The sequence below is a fragment of the Varanus komodoensis genome, unplaced genomic scaffold, assembly GCF_004798865.1.
Source record: "Varanus komodoensis strain SLA01 unplaced genomic scaffold, ASM479886v1 scaffold3, whole genome shotgun sequence".
In the NCBI taxonomy this organism is placed as follows: domain Eukaryota; kingdom Metazoa; phylum Chordata; class Lepidosauria; order Squamata; family Varanidae; genus Varanus; species Varanus komodoensis.
This window is the reverse complement of record NW_025335761.1, coordinates 23,514,251-23,539,306: the sequence shown is the minus strand read 5'-3', so window position 1 is coordinate 23,539,306 and position 25,056 is coordinate 23,514,251. Positions and strand designations below refer to the sequence as shown.

General features: G+C 40.6%; 1 protein-coding gene across 1 annotated transcript in view; it reads left to right on the top strand.

The window, feature by feature from the left end:
* The first annotated feature begins 1,593 nt into the window (after window positions 1-1,593).
* Window positions 1,594-25,056, top strand: part of RYR3 (ryanodine receptor 3) — a 397,078-nt gene continuing 373,615 nt past the window's right edge. The window contains exons 1-2 of the mRNA XM_044436195.1: window positions 1,594-1,634; window positions 4,753-4,872. Of these exons, the coding sequence (XP_044292130.1) occupies window positions 1,602-1,634; window positions 4,753-4,872 (153 nt within the window). The 5' untranslated portion in view covers window positions 1,594-1,601. The remainder of the gene's footprint in view (window positions 1,635-4,752; window positions 4,873-25,056) is intronic.

Sequence of the window (25,056 nt, the reverse complement as noted above, 5' to 3'; positions counted from 1 at the left end):
CATATAGTTCATGAAATATTACATACTGTGTTTAAGATATTCTTTAGCTTTTCCCACCTGTTCCTTCAATCAGCTATTCAAGGAAGCATATGCATTCCTGTTAGTGCATGATCTTCACAGATTACTTTGCTTCAGAAAGTGTAATGCTATTACCCTTGTCAAAGAGAACATTTTAGTTAACATGTTACCTGTCTTCTTTGTTGTCAGCTTTGTCTCTGTAAGTGTGCTTTGAACTAAAGTCCATTTAGAGAAAAATACCATAAAGTACAGAAAAAGGGATGCTTGGAGGTACAGTAATTTTCATTACGATTACCTGCAAGACTGCAAACAGTAGCATTTTCATTGTTGAAAAACAGTATTGTATTAGTGTGGCTTTCATTAAAACTACACAGACAGAGCAAACCTATATTTGAAGACAGAGCACTCTGAGGCTGGAGGACTTGACCTTTCCAGTGAACTGTTAGTCCCCTACCAAAAGCCTGGAAAGAAATAGGAGCAGTTTTTTCTGCCTTTCCTCCATTTTAAAGATTATTTCCCTCCAACTGCTTACAGTGAAAAAAGCATTACCTATGCCAAATTGCCAACATATGCTGGATCATGGAGAAAGCTAGGGAGTTCCAGAAAAACGTCTACTTCTGCTTCATTGACTATGCTAAAGCCTTTGATTGTGTGGATCACAACAAATTATGGCAAGTTCTTAAAGAGATGGAAGTACCAGACCATCTTATGTGTCTCTTCAGAAACCTATATGCGGGTCAAGAAGCAGCAGTGAGAACTGGACACGGAACCACTGATTGGTTCAAAATTGAGAAAGGAGTTCGGCAAGGCTGTATACCGTTGCCCTGCCTATTATATGCAGAGCACATCATGAGAAAGGCGGGGCTAGATGAAACACAAGTTGGAATTAAGATTGCTGGGAGAAATATCAACAACCTCAGATATGCAGATGATACCACTCTAATGGCAGAAAGTGAAGAGGAACTAAAGAGCCTCTTGATGCGTGTGAAAGAGAGCACAAAAGTTGGCTTGAAACTCAACATTAAGAAAACTAAGATGATGGCATCCAGTCCTCTCACTTCCTGGCAAATAGATGGGGAAGAAATGGAGGTAGTGACAGATTTTATTATCCTGGGCTCCAATATCACTGCAGATGGTGACTGCAGCAGCCTGCAGCCAAGAAATTAAAAGATGCTTGGAGTCACTGAAGCAGTTGGTGTGAGCTTAGGTGGATGCCAGGGGATGGTAGAGGATAGGAGAGTCTGGAAGAATGTTGTCCATAGGGTTGCGATGGGTCAGATGCAACTTTGCGACTAACAACAACAGTGCCAACTCTAGGATTGCCATTAAGTTTCCTCCAGATTTGGGGAATGGTTTTGAATCATTGAATCATTTTGAATGGCTGAGGGGGTTTTGAATCATTCACATATTCCTGTGCCATGCTCCTGACCTTCCCTTTTCCTCCTCTCTAATCTTGGAGCCTTGACATTAGAAGAATAAAGGCAGTGAAGTTTTCCACAGGAGCAGGGAGAGCTGTGAGCTGGATCCTCACCATGTTCAGAGCTTTCTGTCTACTCTGAGAGGGGGAAGATCCACTGTTTCCTATGAACCTGGGGACACTGCCCCAGGGACCACAGGTTTGCACCAAACAAACAGATACAATATAATTTTAATTTGATTCGTTTTCAAAACACAGAGAAGATCTGGATTGGGGATTGTACATATTTCATGATAATTGACTGTAATTGTGTTTTTTATATTCTGCATGGAAAACAGTAATAATAAATGAAAATACTTTGATAAAGTTATCTGAGTCAAGTAGAAATATTTTTCATTATTAAGTCCTGGAGGAAATCAGATTTGTTAGATTGCAGCTATTCCTCTTGCAGAGGTATTCACTATATCCTGCTGGATAGAACCTTCTAGGATATATCTTTTATCAATGACTGGCTAATAGTGGCCCCCCCATATGTTTTGGCCTACAGCTCCCATCAGCTCTAGACACAATATATCCATTGGTGAAAGATGATGGGAGTTGCTGGCCAAAACATATGCAGGGCCACAAGTTGTCCACTCTGTCACTCTCAAAAACATAGGATCACATCTCTGTTCTACGGCTGAGAAGAGGAGAGTCACTGACTTTGTGTTTCCTTGTGTCAACGGAGCAGCAGAATTCCCACCATGGCTCCATTAGTAGCAATGACTCCAAACTGCTAGCTTATCTGGCACCCTTCCCAACTTTTTATAATTTAGATATATATAGGAAGAAATCATGTGTGTTCAACTGGGTATCTGCTTGCCAATGGGACTTCCCATTCCACTCTCCCCCAATATGCTCTGGAGCATATTTTGGGTGTGCATGGAGGGACCGCATGAGGGAAAGAAAATTGATTTTATCAACAGCATCAGTCAGTTTGGTTGGCTGACGTTGTTGCGTTTTACCCATAATTATTGTATGGCTCTACCTAAATTATTCCCAATTCTGCTTTAGTGAACTACCGTTAGACCAAAGGAAATCAGCTGAGATAGCTGTTAACATTCAGAAGTGATTGCGCAGAAAATTTCAATCCATGATGTGATAGATACTACATTATATCCTGTTGGAAAACCTTTCTGCTGGTTTGTAATCAGTAACAAGAGTCCATCTGAGTGGCTTTTAAGTGGTGTGATCCAGCAAGCTATTTAATTTACAGAAGCAAAAGACAGCAGGCTTGGGTCATGACTGAAGGGCTGTGCCAAGGCATCATCCCTATAGAGGACTGATACATGTAGTAGCTTTAATTTATGTGAAAGTATTAATTATGCTAGAATATATTGAATTAGAATGATTTAACAATTTTGTGATTGATTGTATAATCATTTGGTTTATGTAGTTTCAGTTTAATTGTTGCTAGTCTTTAAAATGCCAGAATTTAAATGAGTAGGCGGTCTTGGAGAGTGCAATGCTTTGGACACTCCAAACCAGAGTGAGCTTGATAGTAATTGGGTGGGAGCTATCATTTTAGGCTCTTATTTTTTGAGACGCATCTGTGCCAGAGATAGAGTGCAGCCCTAAGTTTGCAAATTTATCTTCTGAGAAAGAATCCTACAAAAAGACAACATATTGGGGATTTCTGTCAGGCAGAAAAACTGTTTTAAGACAAAATTGTATGCAAGTTTAGACAAAATGCATGTGATCATGCTATCGGATTATGTCTTTAATTGCTAGAACAGTCCAGAAATTTACAAGGCTCTAAATCAAATAGAGAGCAAACTTAAGAATTTTGTTGCATTGGTGAAACTATTCAGAGAAAGAATAGATTTTATAATAAATAAATCAAATATTTATTTATTTATTTAAAAATTTTTTTTTACCCTGTCCTTCCTGATAAAATGTCTCAGGAAGTCTTACAAATATGTAGTATCAGCCTGAAAAATCTAAGCAGGTAGGGCTTAGATTACTCCCAGAATAATTTAGTATTGAAGACTCTAATTTAGGCTTTTCTATCCTTCCTTCTAAGGGCAAGCTCCATACTGGGGTTCAAAGAGATTGGAAATTCAGCATCTAAGTTACATTCTTGGCATTCTAAGTTACATCTTACATTCTAAGTTACATTCATACCCAAGAGTGAAATAGGACTTGCTGAAACAAATTGCAAGGAAATGTCTCAGTGAAGAGATACCACCTAATATTTAAAACAACTCTCCTGACTTTATTTTTCCCTTAAAAATTAAACTTTAAATGCATTTTGGTTCCATTTAGAATATTGTATGATACTGTGAAGAAACCTTTGTTACATACTCAAAGAAGTCATTCTTTTTGGAGTAATTAATTGTTGAAAAAAATTAAGAGTTGGCAAAGGTGAAAAAGGTTGGCATTTCAGATGTTTTAATTAACTGGAGTACTCCAACTCTTAATCTGTTGACTCTGTGTCCTTTGCTCTTTGTTGCAGGGTCAAATTTTGGGTAGGTTAAAGTTGATAAACATTTTAGCGTAAATAATTGCTTATTCTTTGGAGCTGGAACTTTCCATAGGGTTCTGGTTACAGATATTCACAACCTGGCTTGCTCTAACCATTGTAATCTTGGTTCTTATACCAAAACACACAAGTAGCCCAAAACCCTGAACTGTGATTTAGTTCTCATGCTTGCACATCATGTGGCCAAGGGTTTTGTGTTTCCTTCTGTCCTACTTAATCCTCCTTCCCTCACATACTGTGCCTTCCCCTTTTATTAATTAATTAATTAATTAATTAAAACATTTTTATGCCGCCCCATTCACCGAAGCCTCGGGGCGGCTTACAACAATAAATAAAAGTCATTATAATATAAATTACAATAAATATAAACATTAAAAATCCAAAAAATTCAATATACATCAAAAGAGACAAACTATATTTCTTCCAGATGGCAAATGCAAATCACAGTTTGAGAAGAGTAAGAACAAGCCATAGATTACTGTTTGGGGTGCAGCAGCAAAAAAGGAGAAATGTTAGAGGCAGGAGAACAGGGTGCCAGTTGCCCAGGAGCCCAATTCATGATCATATAATTCCAAATCATGATTTTGTTCTATGCTTGGATCTCCTCAATCCTTGTCTTCAATTGTATGAATTAATAGTAAGCAATATATAACTGAAAGTAATAATTCTTTATGAGAAAAACATTATGCACATTACTCTCTTTAAACAAGTGTGTTGTTTTGAGACCAATCTATCACTGAGTTAAACCTTTCAGGTATTTTGTATTTTCTCACATGGCTCTCATGTCTCTTGACAGGATGATGAAGTAGTGCTTCAGTGTGTTGCCAACATTCACAAAGAACAGCGCAAGTTCTGCTTGGCAGCTGAGGGGCTTGGGAATCGCCTTTGCTTTTTGGAACCGACTTCAGAAGCTAAAGTAAGAAATATTTCTGCAAGGGTTTTTAGTAAGGGCAATTGATGGCCATTAATCTACAGGTGGTTTTTCCAAAATCAATCATGATTAAATTATTTATTTTCCAGTTCCCCACAGTTTATATTCTATATTCTCAAATTAAAGTTTTGCTACCTGCTACTTTGCAGTTTGGCTATTAGCTGACTGTCTTCATCTATTCATACCATATTGATCTCTGAGAATTTTCAAACCAACAGTGTAATGACACATAGATGCCAAAGTAACAACATATATGTGGGTCTTCATGGTACTGAAACTCATCAGCTGCAGCACACTCCCATGTGTAGTCTGAGACATGGAAACTGTTGTGCAATAAATGCCTCTTAAAAGTACCTGTGTTTACTCAGGATTTCTTGACAGTGACACTGCTTTTTTAGTTTTTATTGCAGTCCTTTAATGTACTATTATTTTCTATTGTTGTATGTGTACAATTATGTAAACTGCTTGGAGATTTTAGGATATCAAGCAATGCTACGATACAAATAGTTCAAGCAAATAAAATTAAATCTGGATAGCAAACTGCTTTTAGAACTAGGGAGATGGGGTTCAAATTGCAGGCTATGGTAAGTCTAACCTCTGAAGGGGGCTGGAAGAATGGCTACCCAGGGAAGGGCCTTTTCTATGGTAGCGCCCTGACTTTGGTACCTGCTGCCCCAAGAGGTGCACCTGGTACCAATGCTTTCTTTTCAGTGCTAGGCTAAAACATTTTTATTCACCCAATTTACCCAGTTGATTGCTTTATCAAATAATTGGGATTGTTTTATTGTATATTTTAAATTGTATTTGTATTTTAATTGTGCTGTTACACTTCTGGTTTGTAAATCATTTTGAGATCCATTTCAGATAAAGATGTGATAGAAATGTTTTAAATAAATAATAAAATACCCTTGAATACTTTAAATGCACCTGAACACACACACACTCTCTCTTTTGTCTCATCAGTTTTCTCGTCTGTCTGTCTGTCTGTCCACACATACTATTCTTATACTGCTTGACACCCTAAAATCACTAAGCAATAAACATATTGTCTAAAACAAATGTAAAAATAGCATAAGGACAACAAAAACACTGCAACAAAACAGTTGTAATGCTGAGTGCTTTCATAATTCATTACAAGTAAGGGAAGGCCTGATAGGCAAATGAGGCTGAGCTTCAATAGGGTTTTTTCACTGTTCTGAAGCTACTATCAAGTGATGAACAGAAATGATCATATAAGATATATGTTCACTGTTGTAATTTTTCTGGTTTGGAATTGAGGATGGGAATTTTTATCTGAGTCAGTGGTCTCAGCTTCACTAAAAAAAAATGTGGATATAATTTCCATGATCCAAAACAAGGATCTTTCCAACAGAGCTCCTAGTCTCTTTTCTTTTCTCTTTTCCTTTTTCCTGAAGTTTATGATTCAGATATCTTTATAAGAATGTTATCAATGAAAGTTTGCTAACGAACTTTTGATTGCAGTGGCATTTAGCATTGTATTCTGCTGAACTACTTTTGCCAGAAACACCATCTCCTTTTAGTTATTGACATAAAGTGTAGCTTCGGTAAAGGCTGAGTCAGTGAATAAGTAATACAGCAGTCTAATTGAAGACGTCTAAGACAGTGAATAGGAAACTGAGAAGATGAAGAGGGGGGGAGTGAATGCAATTTGCAAGAACAACAAAAAGGTATGGATGAATTAATGGAAATGTTACAGAGCTAAGAAAGTGAAATTCATTGTGAACAAGGATACTGAAATCATTTAATTCTCAATAGACACTTCCTTTGGACTTACCATGCCAAGGAGAGGTTGTATTGATAGCAGGCAGAGAGAAAGTAGAAATGGGAGATATAGTGACTCAGACATTAATGCCATATAAGTGTTTGGCACACAGGATATAAGGATTTTATTAGATTCTGAGGGTTTTATAAAGCAGAAAAAGTACAGCAGCCAAGACTGTTCCACAAGCACTATCAGAACTAGCAAACAGCTAGTCTAAGTCCTAATGCATTGTGAAGTTTGCCAACTCCCTATTGGATATGAAGTTCCTATGCTAGTCATGAGGAACCTGTGACAGTCCATAAATAGTTGGGTTTCCCATCAGTCCCAAGTTACATGGCTAATGACTGAAGTCCATTAATACCTGTCTAGCTGAAACCTGCACAGATGCTGGCCAAGGACCCTGAATGAAAGTAGTCATTAGCAGCAGACAATCAGGCTCCAGAGTCAGAGTTTGCCAGGCCTAGGGACCATGTTTTTGAACAGAATCAATGCTTAAGACTTTAGTGCAGATTTCATGACTGCCCAGTCCCTGCCCCTTTCTGAGCTTGAAAGATCTTAAAGGAACAAACTTGTCTCTTGGAGTTGTGTACTTTGATGCCTTTGAGAAGCCTCTAGGCAAAACCTTTCCTTATATGTGAGTACTGGTTGAAATGGAAAATTCCACAAAATAAAAATACCTATTAAGTTGACAGTTGTGACTCATTATAAAAATTGTAAGAGTCAGTTACTCCACCTGCATGAAAAAACAAAGCTACATATGTCAAAAGAAAGTGACAGACAGTGGCATGACTTGAATTATTATTCATATACTGGATGATATATTTGTTCCTGAATTATCTGTGGCTGAAATTAATTGGAATAGTAATGTTTGGCTAGCTTAGAGATGTTTGGGGTCTGTATGGCAGCTCATAGTTTGGGAGATGTTGGACTTTGAATGGTACATATTAAATATAGTTTACTGGAAGATTATATTTCTTGTTTTTCCAAGTCACCCGTTCACTTGATCCATTGCCCACCAGCAGAAATTCTATCTAGAACAATCTGGTATTTCACATTGCATGAAAGCATTCTTAGCACAAATGGAATCAATACTCTGGAATATGGATAGTAAAATAAATGCAACATTTTAATTAAAAGATTAAACCTGCTCTTTTCTGTAACTGCCCTCTTCCTCTTTGAAAAATGGCATGCAACCACAATGTCCTGATTTAATCAAGGGTATAAGCAATTATCTTAAGAAGAGAAATCCTACTAAAAGGAAATTTAGCCATAAAGCAGCATTTGCTTTCTGTATAAGAAAGTATTGCATTTCATTAATTTATGAAATCAGTTTATATAGATGAAGAACATAACCCCAAAGGTAAATACTAATAGATTTCAGTTCAATCTGTTGAGTATTGACCAAGTGAATCAATGCATCTGCTTTGCACCAATTTTGTTATAGTGTCCTTTAACTGTAACTTTTGTTTGGTTAAGATAAAATCTATCTTAAGTCAAAAAGCTAAGCATAGTCTCAGAGGCTATTAATACAACATCCAAAGCATTATCTAAATGCAACACTGCTTTGTAAATTTTAGGAGGATTTCTGACAGCTAATACACACATACCAGTTGCTATTTGATATTTACATCTACTCATGATAATTATGTGAATCAATCTCAGTAGTGAGAAGAATCACTGGAAGAGTGGAAAAAGAGGTCTTTACGAAAGAAATAACACAAACTATATAATTCAGTCATTTCACTTGTTTTTGTTTTGGCAAGGGGGTATATCGTTTACCTCCTTAAGCAAGTCAGATTGTCCTGATCAGATTCATTTTGACAAGCCCATCAGTCCTCCTATATTGTCTCTACTAAGAAAGATGAAATGCTATTTTGTGTTTATCCAAAATATAGTATCTCCATATAACAGCTAATTTATTCGATGGGAAATAATTTTATGTTCTGAAGGAAGATAGACTAGGGTTGAGAACTCACAGAAACCTGCAAAAAGCTTTTACACCAGCTTTTATTAGTGTTAATGCTACATACTGTCAAAGCAAAATGACAGTGGAACCAGCTGCCTAGAGAGGTGGTGGGTTCTGCCACACTAGAGACATTCAAGGTGAAATTGGACAGCCATCTGCATGGGATGGTGTAAATTGGTGTCCTGCAACAGCAAGGGGCTGGCTTCAGTGGCCTTCATGGCCCCTTCCAACTCTACTATTCTATGATTCTATATAATACAACAAGTCTGAAGGAAAACAAAGTTATGCTCTGTGGAATTTGTTTCTGGAATCAGCTCATATGGCCACATTTACAGAGATGATCTATTAAAAATTGACTAATGCATCAAAAGATTTTTGCCAAACTGGAACCCATTTATATAGGGATTGGAATAGTACTTTTGTGATATGGAATAGGATGTAATAGGACTATATTGCATTTACTTTAGTTTGTGGAATTCCCTACCTCCTATGCCCTCTGTTAGATCGTTGTGTAGTTTTGTTTACACAAAATTCAAATTACAGATACACAAATATACTGTAGTTATAGCTTACATGAACTGGACTACTAAATGCTGCATCAAATTTGCTGTCAAGATTACATTTATGTGTTCTGATTTTGTATCTCCTGTTGTTTTCAAGAGTCTTGAAAAATGATATATCTGCCAGTTGTCATGGGCAATATCAATCTTACTTCAAAAACAGTTTAGAAGGCTATTTCTTGTTAATAGTCTGATAAATGCTGGAACTGTGTAGTATGCTGGATATAAGTCTTATTTTACAGCAGAGGCACCTTCTGTTTGAACTGTTGTCCTGCACAAGTCTAGTTTAAGGATAAAGAACCATAGGAAGGGAAAGGGGTAGGAATGTGAAGTTGACCATCCACACCTGGAGAGCAGGCATTCATCTAACATGGCCAAAAGAAAGTATGGTGTGCTGCAATGTATTCCTATTCAAATTATAGTTATTATTTCTCAGTTTGCATCCCTAAATATAAATTAGCATGCAATCGTAGACAAATCCAAATCTCTTTTTTTTTCAGGTGATACATTTCCTCTTTTTTGTCAGTTTGGAAGTGAACACATTAATTATGTAATTGTTAAAAAACCTGTGCAACAATGAGACTCTTACCACAAAACTGCTGTCCCCAACAGAGTAATGAAGAAAGCAGTTTACATTTATCAACTAGTGAAATGTAGAACACCTTCTAATTGCAGCAATATAGTTCTTCCATTAATTCTCTTGGACAAATTAAGCAACAAAGCAACACAAAGCAGACAGTACAACTACATTCTTTGTTGTGGCCTCTGTGCATCACACATATGGGTGTTGCACCTGCGCAATGCCTAAGTCCGGAAAAGATTGCAAAGCTTAACGGTTTTTGGTGGGAAACTCCGCTCCCCCCAGTGATATAAATGGAGAGGAGTGCCCGCCATTTTCCTAGTCTTCTTGCGACTGCCGTTCACTGTGCCTCGAGCCTTTCACCTCTTCATTACTACTTGCTCTCCTACCTACTTCTGTCTTCTATTTTCCTCGATGGCGCAGCGTGCGGCTTTCTGCAAGTGCTCGCAGTGCGGGTCAAAAAATGTCACTGCCTTGGAGAGGGCCACAGGACTGCCAAATGTGGCCATTGCCAGGCCTTTACAAAGCAGGCATGAAAGAACTGGGAGAATCGTCTGCGAAAACTCCTGTGGGACCAGGCCCTCCTACAGTTGGACCAACTGGCCAGCAAATCTGTTCCAGCCTCTGCTTCCACCGCTTCTCCACCCCACCCATTGGCTGATGGTGCTCCAGTGCTGGAAGCTCAGAGACCCTCTTCTCCCCCTCATAAACAGAAAGAGAAGAGGAAGCATTGTGGATCCGATAAGTCCTCGGGCCATAAGAAGCCCAAAAAGGACAAAGCAGAAAAACCAACCCATAAGCCTAAGAAGCCCGATCACCCGAGACATCGTGATTCAGGCTCCTCCATTCCATCGGTTCCGACAGCTGCCACGGTACCGACGCCAACAGGTCCGGCCCTCCAAATGGCCATGCAAGTGACCCTACCTGGATCTCCAAGGCGAGTTGTGCATTCGGTTCAGTCGTCTCCCGAGCAACCTAATGTTTCCCCTATGGGGATCGATTTCCGATGGAGAGATCTGCGACTCTCCCCCAGTGGCTCATTCTCCGACTCCTCTGCCATCGCCTGAGCCTTTCCTGAGACTGGCATCTCAGCATGCGTGATACCAACATCGTGCCTCTGGTTATCCCTTGGAGGAATGGGAACAACCTCACCATGGGAGACTGCATCATGAGTCCTGGGATGACTACCCATCTTGCAGCTATTACCCATCGGGATGAAACCGTACTCTCTCCCCGGTACCGAGGGAGGCTCCGTCCACCTCGATACCGACGAGGTCTAGGCGTCCCAGCTCGCCGGTTGAGTCTTCTTCAAGCTGTCTGCTGCATTATGATTTGGACTCAGATGACTCCGAGGGGTGTCAACTTCGCCTGATGCCATCATCTGCATGCAGGGTTCCAGCTCACCAGAGGAATCATATGTGACCTTTGGGGAACTGATGGTAAGACTTGCCAGATCACTAGAGATCGAAGCCCAACATCACATCGATCCTAGCACTGACAAGTTCTACAACATCATTAAAGGAGAACAATCAGCTGCCATCATCCTTCCCTTAATCACGACTTCGTCAGGCGATGATGGAACCATTTCCAAACCAGCCTCAACCTACCTCATGCTGATATGAGGCTATGTATCGAGTTCAGGAGCAGGAAATTCCATTCCTCCTGCACCATCGAATGCCGAACTCGATAGTCATGGAATCGTCCAGGGTCACGAGTCGAGGGGTCATACTACACCCCGTGACAAGGAAGGCCGTAAGATCGACATGTTTGCTCATCGAGTCTATGCCACTACAGGACTTGGCCTCCTCATCTTGAATTATGAAGCCACGCTGGCTCGGTATCAATACTTTTTGATGCAGAAGCTAGACAATATCACCGCTTCTCTCCTGGACCAGCAAAAAGATCTGGCTTGTATATTCATCAAGGAGGCCATGCAGGTGGCGGTTCAACAGCAGACTTCAGCAAGACACCATGTCGATTCCGACTCCAGGGCTCTGGTTGGTGCCACTTCCCTTCGTTGCCATGCTTGGCTTCAAAACTGCAACTTCCCAGAGAAGACCAAACGCCGAATCGAGGAGATGCCTTTTGACAGCTCGGGCCTATTTCATGCATGGACGGACCACAAAATGAAGTCCATACATGAATCGAGGATGACTGCTCATTGGATGGAAGTCCCAAACCAAGCCCAACGTACATGGTCCTGGTCCCGTCCATCTTACAGATCCCAGCCGTACTCAATTGCCGAACTGACAACAGTTTCAGCCCCATCAACAACGTTGGAAGCAGCAGCAACAACAGCACTTCCAGTGAAACCGTTGTCATTTCAATGACAAATGCCAGCATTGACGGGACGAGCGAACCTCTCCTCTCCTCTCCTCTCCTCCTTAACCCACCCTCCCCTCTCCCTTTTGGGGATCGACTACAAAGTCGACTCCCCATTTGGGAGTCCATCACATCTGATCAGTGGGTCTTATCCATTATTCAGCTTGGATACAGAATAGAGTTCGATATCGTACCCCCACCGGGACCAATCCGATTTACACCTCAATCATCTGTTCTCGTTGACAAAGTTCAACAATTACTTCACAAAGGAGCGATCCGACAGCTTACAAGCTCTGAGGGGCTTCACAGATTCTATTCAAGACATTTTACTGTCCCTAAGCGGGACGGTGGTCTTCGTCCAATTCTGGACCTATACGACATCAATAGGTTCATCAAAACTAAAAAGTTTCGGATGACCACCCTTCAAAATATCCTTCCGTTTCTTACGAGAGAGGATTGGTTTGCTTCTCTGGACCTGAAAGATGCCTATTTTCATATTGCCATTCATCCATCCCATAGGAGTCTTCTACGGTTTACTATTGGTTCTGACCTGTTTGAATTCAACGTTTTCCCATTTGGGCTAGCTACTGCCCCCCGGGTTTTCACCAAATGTATGGCCCTGGTGTGGGCACATCTTCGGCTCCAAGGGATTCAAGTGTATCCCTACCTGAATGACTGGTTAATAGTCTCCCTGTCCTGGGAAAGCCTTCTCTCAGCACTGAGAATGACTTGTGCTCTTCTGGAGAACTTGGGGCTGTGTGTTAACCATGAGAAATCGTGCCTTATTCCCTCACAGGTCATCAATTTCATTGGAGCGCATCTCGATTCCATACTGGCGAGAGCTTTTCTTCCACCAAGCTGACAGGGCAATCTGTGCTCCTGGATCCATCAAATCCAAATGAACAGAACTGTTCCAGCACTCTTGATCCAGAAGCTCCTTGGTCACATGGCCTCTTCAGTTGCCACAGTTTCCCATGCCAGGCTTTGGATGAGACCACTTCGATTATATTTCAACAAAATGTTTCAGCCACAACGAGACTTGCCCCACTGACTTCTTCGCCTTCCGACTTCTGTCATCCGGACTCTATCATGGTGGACTGTTCGACACAATCTGACTGTGGGTGCTCCATTCCATCTGCCGCATCCAACCCTGACCCTCTATACTGACGCATCCCTGACCGGGTGGGGAGCCCTCTGTGCTGGCCTTTGAACGCAGGGCACCTGGGACCAGTGGGAATCCGCCAGGCACATCAATTATCTCAAGCTCCTGGAGAGCTTCAAAGCACTTCGCTCATTTGAGGACACTCTCCTGCAACACATTGTACAGGATGCCTCCGACAATGTTGTCACTGTATTTTATATAAACAAGCAGGGCGGGATGAAGTCCGCTCCCCTGGCCTGTCTGGCGATGCAATTGTGGGACTGGTGCATCCCCAGGGACATAACTCTCCTTGCAGTCCACTTGGCTGGTACCGACAATGAGGAGGCCAATATTTTGAGCAGAGAAATGTCGACGACCCACGAATGGGAACTGGATCGTCCAACTTGCCGTCGCCTTTTTCACAACTGGGGCTATCCGGACATAGACCTTTTCACCACTTACAGGAACAGGATCTGCGAAACATACTGCTCTCATGCCGGCATCGGTTCAGGTTCAACAGGGGATGCCCTGATGATCCCTTGGTCCAACACACTTTTCTACGCCTTCCCTCTGATTCCACTTATAACAAAAGTTGTTTCCAAGATTGTTCACGACAGCACTACGGGGATTCTGATCACACCTTGGTGGCCCCACCAGCCATGGTTCTCCACTCTCCTCCAGCTATCCAGCAACACTTTTCTCCGACTGCCACTTGTACCACATTTAATCACCCAGCAGGACGGAGCTGTTCGCCACCCAGACCTTAGTTCACTAGGTCTTATGGCCTGGCTCATTTGGTGAACCACGATACCGATTCGGTACTGACAGAACCAAGGTCTGCCACACGTACTAGACACAGTCCCAATATGACACCTGTTCCCTTGGGTTCAATAGACCCTGCATCGGATACGAGCACTCTCCATCCCGACATCCAGCATATTCTTCAATCTGCCTTATGATCGGCAACGCGACGATCTTATGCGGCGAAATGGAATCGATTCTCATCCTTGCAGAATCTAATTCATTTACTGCTTCCTCAGCCTCTGTTGAAAACTTCCTCTAGTTTCTTCTATCACTGCATCAGTCGGGACTTAAACCCTCCTCCATCAAGGTCTACAGAGCAGCAATTTCCCACTACCGTGGTCAAGTACAGGGCTCCTTGGTTTTTTCCCAAACCATCATTCGTAGATTCCTCAAGGGATTGCAGATCCTTCATCCACCATTTCATCCTGTCATGCCCACCTGGAGCCTCTCAGTTGTCCTTCAAGCACTCACCAGAGCCCCCTTTGAACCCCTGGCAGATACCGATTTATGACTCCTATCTTGGAAGACTGCCTTCCTCATGGCTGTCACTTCGGCCAGACGGGCTAGTGAACTTTGTGCACTTAGGGTGGACCCTCCCTACCTGAACTTTCATAAAGAAAAAGTTGTTCTCCGCACCAATTCGGCATTCTTACCCAAAGTTGTGACACCATTCCATATCAGTCAGGACATTGTATTACCTGCCTTTTTTCCATCCCCCTCTACTCCGATTGAATGATCCTTGCATTCCATCAACGTTTGTCATTGCTTTGCCTTTTACAGGTCTCATATGGAATCCCTCCATAAATATAACTGTCTCTTTGTAAAATATTCGGACCATGACAAAGGTTCTCCTGTGAGTTCATAGAGGTTTTCAAAATGGGTTGTGTGGACAATCAAGCTAGCGTACCAACTTGCCAAGCTTGACTTACCTGTTATGCCCAGGGGGCATTCTACAAGAACGGTAGCAGCCTGCTCTGCCGTCGCTGCTGGGATTCCGATTCAAGACATCTGCAAAGCTGCGACATGGACTACTCCTTGCACCTTTGCCAGGCATAACCGTCTTGACGTGCGTGCCAGACATGACTGTTCCTTTGTCTGGGCAGTCCTTTTCGCTGTCCTTCAGTGACGACACTGTCCGCCTCCGGGTCTGGTAAGCTTGCTAGTCACCCATATGTGTGATGCACAGACGCCACGACGCAGAAAGGCAGGTTGCTTACCTGTAACTGTCATTCTTCGAGTGGCCATCTGTGCATTCACACAACCCACCCGCCAGCCCCACTCGGTGTTGGTGAATGGGTTCTTTTTCGGTACTATGTTTCTTGGTATTAACGGTCCTGTGTGAATTTTTGCAGTATCTCTCGCTGCCGCGAGGGGGAGAATATCCGGTCTCCAGTAGACTGAGAAAATGGTGGGCACTCCGCTCCATTTATATCGTTAGCGGGGAGGGGAGCGGAGTTTCCCACCAAAAACTGTTAAGCTTTGCAATCTTTTCCTGCCTTAGGCACTGCGCAGGCGCAGCACCCATATGTGTGAATGCACAGATGGCCACTTGAAGAACCACAGTTACAGGTAAGCAACCTGCCTATATTATAGCTGTATTTATAATTAGATATCCAGATCATAAGGAGCCCTGTCGCTGGTGACAGAATCTTGATTTTCAACTTGTGAGGAAATGAACACTTCGGTCTGTGGGAAAGATCAAACGTTTGAACCTCTGCTGCTTTATTGGTTGGTGCCCCAGTACCTGCAGTCATTACTTCTATTACCAGGTAGAGGCAAACTCAACTACAAAATCACAGCCCATGTACAGACATTTTTATAACTTGCTCCTCACATACACCAATACAGAGTCTTAAGTTTCCAGATAATGTTGGTACAATAGTCTCTTGATGTCTTTAGGCATGACATAACGTTCTAAACAGATCAGAAATACTGGTAACGATAGCACGGAAAACATTACTGATGGCTGTATTGATAGGTCAGTCTAGCAAATTCTTGACAGTTCAGGAGATGTTTAAACATGCAAATATGTCTGATGGAAGAACCATTCAGTAAATCTGGTTTGACAACTACACTCAGGAGGGGCTTGCCTCTGTGGGACTAGATGCTTAGGTAGGTCCATTCAGAAACTAATGGGCACCATTGTTTCAGTTTTTCTGCAACTGATGAGAACACAGGTATTTCCTCGGGAAAATATCAGCCTCCAGCAGCTTCTCGGTTCATCTAAGAATGCCATCTTCTTAAGGCAACAGCAACTTTAAACAGTGACCTGGCTTGGAATGCTGGTGCCCTCTGAGACCTTTCTCAGGTGCAGGTTTGATTTTATAACACAAAGGCACACATAAGCAACATTTCTCTGCCAGGATTTATCTGAAATAAACAGCTTTTGCACTCAAATTAAACCCCTGTCATTTATTCCATTTCATGGAAAAAATGTTTCCAACATAATTGCATGCTAGGAGAGCTGCACATTCAATGTACGTGGATGCATACATATTTCTTTAACTGGGCTTCTTTCAATTTCATGCAAATAGAATCATTTGTATTTATATCATATACCTTCTACCAAACTTGACTTCCAGTAGCCATACTTAAATCTTTTGTTCACACTGACATACATGATATTCTTAATTTCCAATTCTGTAACATATTCTAATTTTATAACTGAATATATCTTAGAATACATGTGTTTACCATCAAAAGGTTTTTTTTGAAGCTGAGATATTTTATTCCCTGTAAAATGAAATGTCAGATCTGAAGATAATGGTACCAAGGTGGAGTCAGTTTCTGGCTCTCAAGCTTGTCTGCTAGGTATTGTCTCTGAATTTTCAATTAAATCCTGAGGAAAGAAATCTTACAGATACTTGGGGGCCATAAGAAACTTTGCTTTCACATATTCCAGGCTAGAGATAAAGTTTTGACCTTGAATATGGTGGTGTGTTCTCAGATTCTCTACCTCACTCACAGCTGGTATGAAAAGAACTGTGCCAGCTGCTTCTCCAAGGCTGAGAAATTGATCTCAGAGAGGGATTAAACGGTGTCTATGGGACAGGAAAGGGAGGAGATTGGTGCCACCAAGGTATAAGCTATCATGGTGCTCTAGCTTCTTTTCCTTGCCCTCTACTGCCTCAGCTGCATAGCTGAAACTGGCTGTCTAGCTGAAATGCAGAGGAAGAGGTGTGGAAGGCAGAGCTTGCCTTCATTGTTCTTCCCACTCTGCACTGGATGCCCATAAAACCTTTGCGTTTGAGAACTTATGAGCCTTGATGATGCATTTGATAGGGTTGCACTCTGGATCTATAGCAGTTGTTTCCTTCCCAAATTCTACAACTTTCAAATAGATTAGTAAAATTGTCATGCCTACATACAGAACCCAAAGGCAAAATGTCTGGATTCTGCAGCATTTCTTAGTTCAGCTCCTGAAAGCTAAAACATCCCTAAGTCATGTCTGTATGATCTTCCCTTTCAAGTATTGTGACAAAGAGTCCACAGCCTCTGTAGGCAGCTTTTCTATCACTGCACTTCTTTTTGCTTCAAGTGAGTAGAGGAAAAACAGTGGTGGCGGCGGCAGCAGCGGCAACAACTCCTTCTGGTAACATGGAAAATGTTTTTAAATTGTCAATAGAAAATCCTATATGTTGCCACCTCTGTTTCTTAAAACCTCAGATCAAAAGCTGAAAGCCATACTTATGTGAAACCAAAGGTTTGATTTAACAGTTTAACCTGTATCCTAATTAAAATAGATTTAGATAACCAGTTTTGTTCAAGTGTGTCTTGGGCTGGAAACTACTTTATTATATATACTGACAGTGCAATATAAATACTTTTAATAATCACTGCAAGGGAAGTTGAAAAAATCTGCAACAGATTCAAATGAATTTTAATTTCTATGAATCTGACCCATGGATTATGTAGCAGTCTGGCTTTCCCAGAAACACATAGATTCCACAGTCTTGCAAAGCAACTGTTTACTTTTCAGAGGTGAACACAAACATTGTAAAAACATATGGAAAAAGAAAAGGAAAAAAATCTGCAAATGCACATCTCTTTTCATTGGCTGAAGTGTGAAAATGAGCATTTTGAGAGAATTTGTACATTTTCATTATTGCAAATTTGTGCAAGTGCACACAAATTCAGGTTCAGGAAATTGATAAAGCAAAACAAAAAACCCTGATTCACCTGACAATTGATGAAATACAGATGGATCAGATTGAATAAAATCTACACATCTCTCATCACTACCCATTGTCCAGTTCTAATCACTGAGAAAGCTTTTTTTAAAATAGATTAGCTGATACTGCTAATGAGCTATGTTGTACTGGTATAAGCAATCTCTAGTATACAGGTGGGCAAACTGAGGCTCATGAAATGCATGCAGCTCTTTGAATTTATTTTGCGGCTTGCAGAAGAGTAAAAAAAGCCTATAGCAGTGATGGCGAACCTATGGCATGCGTGCCCGAAGGGGCATGCAGAGCCCTTTCTGTGGGCACGCAATTGCCCCAGCAGCCATGTGCATATTTGGAAAGATTAAGGGTGTCAGGCAACAATGTCACTCATTAGCCATGACTCAACAAGCTTTCGCATGACCGGTCAGTGAGCTGCCAGGAATTTCCTTGGACTGTGATTTTAGCAGAAAGTAGGCAAGGTAGGAAATGCACTCAGATGCCTTTTTCAGAGCAGGCCAAAAGCTGGTGGTCAGTGGAATGTTGCCCCCTTGTGCTGGTGGTCAGCAAATTCAAGAGGAACCCCAGCTGAAAATCACTGCTGTAGATTCACTGATTCAGGGAATAGCCTATTCTTTAGTGTTAACTAATAGTGTTAGCTATTTTTGGTATAGGGATAGATATGTATTGGGTGCTTCTTTTTTTTTTTTTAATTTCATGTTTTTTGTAGACTCCAAGTCTTGAACACCAAAAAATGACTACAACAAAAAAAGCTAAACTGAAAACAGATAGTGGAAGATTATTCCAAGAAGCTTGGACAGAGTCATTTGGTGCGATTGAACACAATGGGAAAGCATTATGTATTCTGTGTAGTGAAAGTGTTGTGTGTCGCACATCAGGTGAAAGTGTTGTGAAAGTGTTGTGTGTTGCACATCAGGTGTCAGACAGCACTTTGACACCAACCACAAAAGTATTGCTGAACATAGTGAAACTGAAAGGAAAGAGTTTCTTGAAGGGAAATTGAGGAAATATCATTCCCAGTATCGCAGTTTTTGCAACTTTCTTTCTAAAACAAATCAGCTGACAGCTTTCAAATTTCACTGTGCATACCAAAACATGGTAAGCCCCTCTCTGTTGGGGATATTATATTGTCTGGGAGTAATTCCCTTTTTTATGATTTTCCAAACAAGGATAAAATCATGCAACACATCTCTGACATGCCACTTAGCAGAAATAGTGTTTTTCTTTTAAGACAAAAGATGTTAATGTATGAGTTGTTTTTTCAGTATTCAAGTTTTATTGCGGTGTTGGCACTTTGTGATAAATGAATGGTTTTTGGATTGCAATTTGGGCACTCAGTTTCTAAAAGGTTCGCCATCACTGGCCTATAGTATAGTGGGGCCTTATTTGCCTCTGTTATGGAGTGGGGAAGGGACGGGAGGCGCCTGGTCAGACAAGGTACAGAATTAAGGTTGAGACTGGCATTTGAAATGCTGCTTCCTGTGTGGGCCCTGCTGGAGCTGAGGGGACTGCACAACAGCTGCAAACAAGGGAAGGATTGGGTCCTCACCAAAGCTTCTGGCATGGCAGCTGGTAAAGAGATTTTCAGCTGTTTCTGCTGCTGGGCAATGTCTTGTATCCAAACTCCTGAAGTGGCAGTGCACAGTTGCTTTGTTTCCTCCAATATTCAGAGCTAAAGAAGAAACAGAAAGGGCCCACTCTGAAAGGTTTTTGGTCACTTTGGCTTGAAAGCATGGCAGTACAGGGAACCAAGGTTCAATTTAGATGCCAGGAACTACTTCCTGACTGTTTGGACCCCAAGGGTACCGAATGGGCATCCACAGGAGGTGGCTGAGGCCCCATCGGTGAGGGTATTCAAGGATAGGCTAGACATGCACATTGGTGGGCATGTCATGAGTGGAGCTGGCTGGAGCCAGGAGTCAGACTAGATGGCCCTGGAGGCCCCTTCTGACTCTCTCTGTTTCTATGTTTCTAACAGAAACCATGGAGCTCTCTCTGTCTTTGCAGGAAACAAGTTTCAGTAGAAAACAGAACTGCTGTATCTTCAGTCCACATATAGTAGAGGGAATTTTGGCTGGTGCCTCATAATGTCTTTCTAGTTAGTTAAAGATCTACTTACTATATTTTCACCTTCTGTAGAACAGGAGGAAGTATCCTGTCCTAGTATCTCACCACAGGCCATGCATATTAGGGTTTAACTACCTGCAAAATTTCCTAATAGCAGAAATGTTGAATGGGGGTGGGGTAAGGCCAAGCTAGATGTGAACTATTAATATCATTTGATCACGTGCGGTTGTTGTTTTCAACAAGTAGCAAGCATAGGGTGGAAGTCAGCATCACTGAAACAGTGATAGGAGACCCCAACACTCTTGCTCCTCCTCTGCAGAATAGGAGCTTTCCTCTCATTACGAATTGTAAGGGCAGGAGCCTCCACTTCAGATTAGGTCTGTGGTGGGGCAAGTTTCCTATGTCACAGTCTCTGTTCCCCTTTCCCACATGCCAGCTGTAATTCCCCCCACCCCCTGGAAAAAAACCCCCTGTGCATGTAAGGCAAAACAATGTGAATGCTATCATATCTAGTTTGGCCCTTATAGCAGTCTTGTAAAATAATATTAGCAGACACTGCACGTGTTAAGCTAATGTAGCTTTCCTTGTGATCAGGACTAAATGTTCTTTCATTGTGGGGAAAAAATGGGAAGAATGGGCATAGCTTCAAGTTTGGGTACAAAATTGGAGGCTTATGTTTGTTATCTCCTGTGATTTATAGCTTGCTTGCAGAGCAGACTATAATAAATATATGAGTTCTGAAGGGAAATCTGCCAAGAGTTTCAACAAAATGCAGACACAAGCCTAGGTGCAAAAAGTAATTTTTAAAAAGTATGCAGGCATAATATAACCTGCACATTCTCAATGGGTGCAAATGGCACTGTGAAGAAATACCTTCACAGCTATTTCCATACCTTTTAGGACATTTTTAAAAACTTTTAGCCTGAATGCTGTGGCCCGTTTTACATTGCTTTTATAGATGTTTTAATTCATTATGTTTTAATGTGTTTTACTTTGGTAATATGTTTTATGTATTGTAAACTACTTAGGAAGGCCTTGGTAATTACAGATGGCCTATAAATACATGTATAAATAAGTAAACAAGAAAGCAGGAATGTGGGAAAATCAGAATCTTTGAGGGTATATGAGTGTGAAGGGGATATATTTATTTAAAACATTTCTATGCCGCCCCATCGCAACAAAGCCTTGGGGCAGCTCACAAAGAATACATAAATACATACATAAATAACAATAATATAACGATTTAAAAAAATGCATGGAGGTAATCTTCCAAGCTTTACCAAGCAATTAGCTTCTACCAACAGTGGCAGTAACAAGGAAATTGTTAGCAAAGCATGATATATGAAGGACTAGAAGAGCAAGAATGCTATTAATTATAACCTCAGACTGATTTTTGAAATTATACAACGTTCAAGTGAATTCCATAAATTTGTGAATTTACAGTGAGAGGTCATACTTCCTTAGAAGTAGACCTCCCTGAATTCAGTGATGTTCATTCCCCAGAAATTGTACATAGCATTATAGTTAAACTGACTTGGCTTGTTTGCTTCTGTTTAATCTCCCATTTATAGAATTAGACTCAAGCATTTGTAGAATTAGGCCAGCTTATTCAGGTGTAATATCTATGAAAATGAGGTTTACATAGCCAGTAGTAGCCTCATATATTCCTAGGAAGCATAATGATTACATGAACTTGAGATAACTTATTGATGTAAAAGCTGATTATATTGAAAGCTATAATGGTAGTCATTTTGATTGCATTCCCTACATAATAAAGTCAAAAAATTTCTCCAGATTTTATTTTCTGGACTCTCATGCAATTACTTTGTTTCACAGGGAAAGTAATGATTTTTGCAGACTACAGCTGATAAGGAAATGAGATAAGCTGACTTAAAAGCTAGTGTGGTGTAGTGGTTAAGAGTACAGGACTATGACTCAGGCAATCTTTGGTGACTTTGGGCTAGTAGCAAACTCTCAGTCCAACCTACTTCACAGAGTTTTTAATTGTGGGGATAAAATTGAGAGCAGGAGGTAGAGAATGAGCTCAAAGCCACTTTGAGTTCTTTAAAAGAAAAAGGGCAGAATAAAAATCCAATAAATACGATTTTAAGAAAAGGGCCCAATCCATGGCACAATACTTGCTATGATCATTCCCCAAATTGATAACAAAGTTTAAAAGGATAAAATTACTTGCAAGTTATTTCACAGTAGACTGTAAGAGTTTTGCATTTGGAACTCTTAGTGGCTAATTAACATTATCCACTTACCATCTTATTATCCTTGCTTACTGAAGTGCCTAAATGAAACAGATTCTCATTTGATTCACACCAGTCTCTATTGTCTCCAACAGGAGCTTTACAAAACTTGAATCAATTGTTATTTTGAGGCATTGAAGATTTGTTAGATTAACAGCTATATCCTTGCATGTTAACATGTTTTAATTGGAAACATGTCCATATTATTCAACAGCAGTATTTCAAGTATGCCACGAAACCCATCATTTCCTTAGAGACGCAGTGATAGGTGGGTGGCATAGATGGCTAGAGGTGCAGAGGTGGCCTGGAAAGCAGAGCCCTCCTTCCTGGGATGACTAAACAGACATAAAAGGTGGCTGCAGACACGCTAATTGATAAAGAGGACCCAGGAACTGATTGTACTGCTTTGTTTGTGTGTCTTGGAAGCAGAACTTAGATGTGGAGGGAACAGCTGACTTGACAGCCAATGTAAAAGGAGTCAGAACCCAGTTTAAGAGTGAAGGGGATGAATCTGAAAATTAAGCTTCTAGTTTTGCTTTCATTTTATAATTCCTCTGAGCTGTATTTTTTCAATACAACTGGGATCCCTTTTGAATTTAATTTGTAATGTAAAATTGGATCAGTTTAACAGTGCCCCCCCCACACACATTTGGATCCTTGATGCTAAAAAAGCCAGCAAAATGCTGGGATTACACCCATAATATGAAAATATGTGCATGTTAAGCAAATAATGTTATATTTTTGGATCAAAACAAGATTTGAATATTCATTTAAAAATGAATCTTTTCCATGTGGATCTATGATCCTTTAATAATCCATCTAATATGTTTTTGTTTTAAAATTTTTGAAAAATGGAGGGAATATTAAGCTGAGGTAAAAAGCAGAAAATGGATGCTATGAATGGGTGCTTAGTATTCTCTCGTGTTGTGGCTAAGTAAAGTGACAGAAACTATTAGAAATTAAAATAGAGAACAACAAAGGATGTCTGAGGAAAGAATGTATGCAAATGAAGTTAAAAATGAGGGATGTTAAGGAGGAGGGCCAAATGGTTTTTGAAAAGCCATTCCCATCCACCCCATTTGGCTCAGCCTTACTAATGTCTTCTTGTTTTCTTTGCTTTGTGCAATCACCCTACTTTACAGTTTCCTTGCCACTGTGAGACAGCTGCCTAATGGTTCTGTAATGCTTCACTGGTCTTTATCACACTCCTGAATCAGACAATATGGAGCATCTCCTCTCAGTTTTTCACCAGATTCCCTAGCTCCTTCCTAACCATTGTAGAGAGAGGCCAGAGAAGGATCTTGAGGTTGGTCCTCGTTCCTAAAATAGAAGAAAAAGAAAAATATCTTGAATTTTTTTGGTGTGCTTGTTTGTTTGTTTTTTGTTTTGCTAGGGCTTGGCCCTCTTCTTGGACCCTGTCAGTTTATGTAAAATGCAGGATGCTATTTCGGCCACACTCTGACCTCTTTCCCTCCTCACCAATATAACATGTACTCCTTCATGCATTTAGGTTTATAGAATGGCTCTGATTCGAGAGTAAACCAAAGAATTAAGATATGTTTTCACCTCTAGCAGTAGGACAGAAGCAGTGAATGTGGGGAGTTTGAGCATATAGGAGTGAGAAAGGAAGAATCTTAGTAGTAAACATTGATAGGGTTATGTTCAAGTTGAAAAGACCTTAATCTATCTAGCCATAATTAAAGAACCATTTAAGCTGGAGTTATAGTCACTATAATCAAATTAGCCACAGGGAACTTTCCTTTCCTATTATGTCATCTAATTAGCCTAGCAAATCCCTTAGCTATGGATATAGAAACAGGGGTGTGTAGCTCAAAGCTTTTGTCCTCTGTTTGTCTCATAATGATAATTAAGAAGAATGAACTGATATGGATGTTGGCTTACAATATTTTGATATGTTTAAAATCAAAGATCAGTTTTCAAGAACATGACCTTCACAGAGCAACAACTACCTCTGCATTATGCAACCTGCTTTCTTCTAAATGTGTGGAAAACAGAAGTCTGCCATGTCCTGTGCTGCTTATGATAAGGATACTGGTGACATTCTTAATTCATTGAGAGTATGACTATGCATGCCCTGAATATTTAACATTGCTTTTGGTTGCTCAGTAGTGTAACAAATAATGAGCAATGACAGATCATATATTACAAACACAAATGTACTGTTTATGTATTAAAATGTACATTGGCAACAATCTCCAAAATACTAGCTGGTCGCTTTGAATGGTTCTCATGCTTTTAGAAAAACTTTCCAGTAAAATATTAATTCTTTCCACAAGAAAATTCTAGTGTAGGCTTTAAAAAATGTTTCTATTAATATTTTTACACACACACACACACACACACACACACACGTATCTGTCAGAAATCTGGTTTTATGAGTACTTAGGCAATTGACATAAATGATACTAAGTATGCATAAGCTGGTGTAAGCTGAATTGTTTCTTTGCAAATACTGAGGGGAAGGCTTGGTTGGGATACATCCCTCT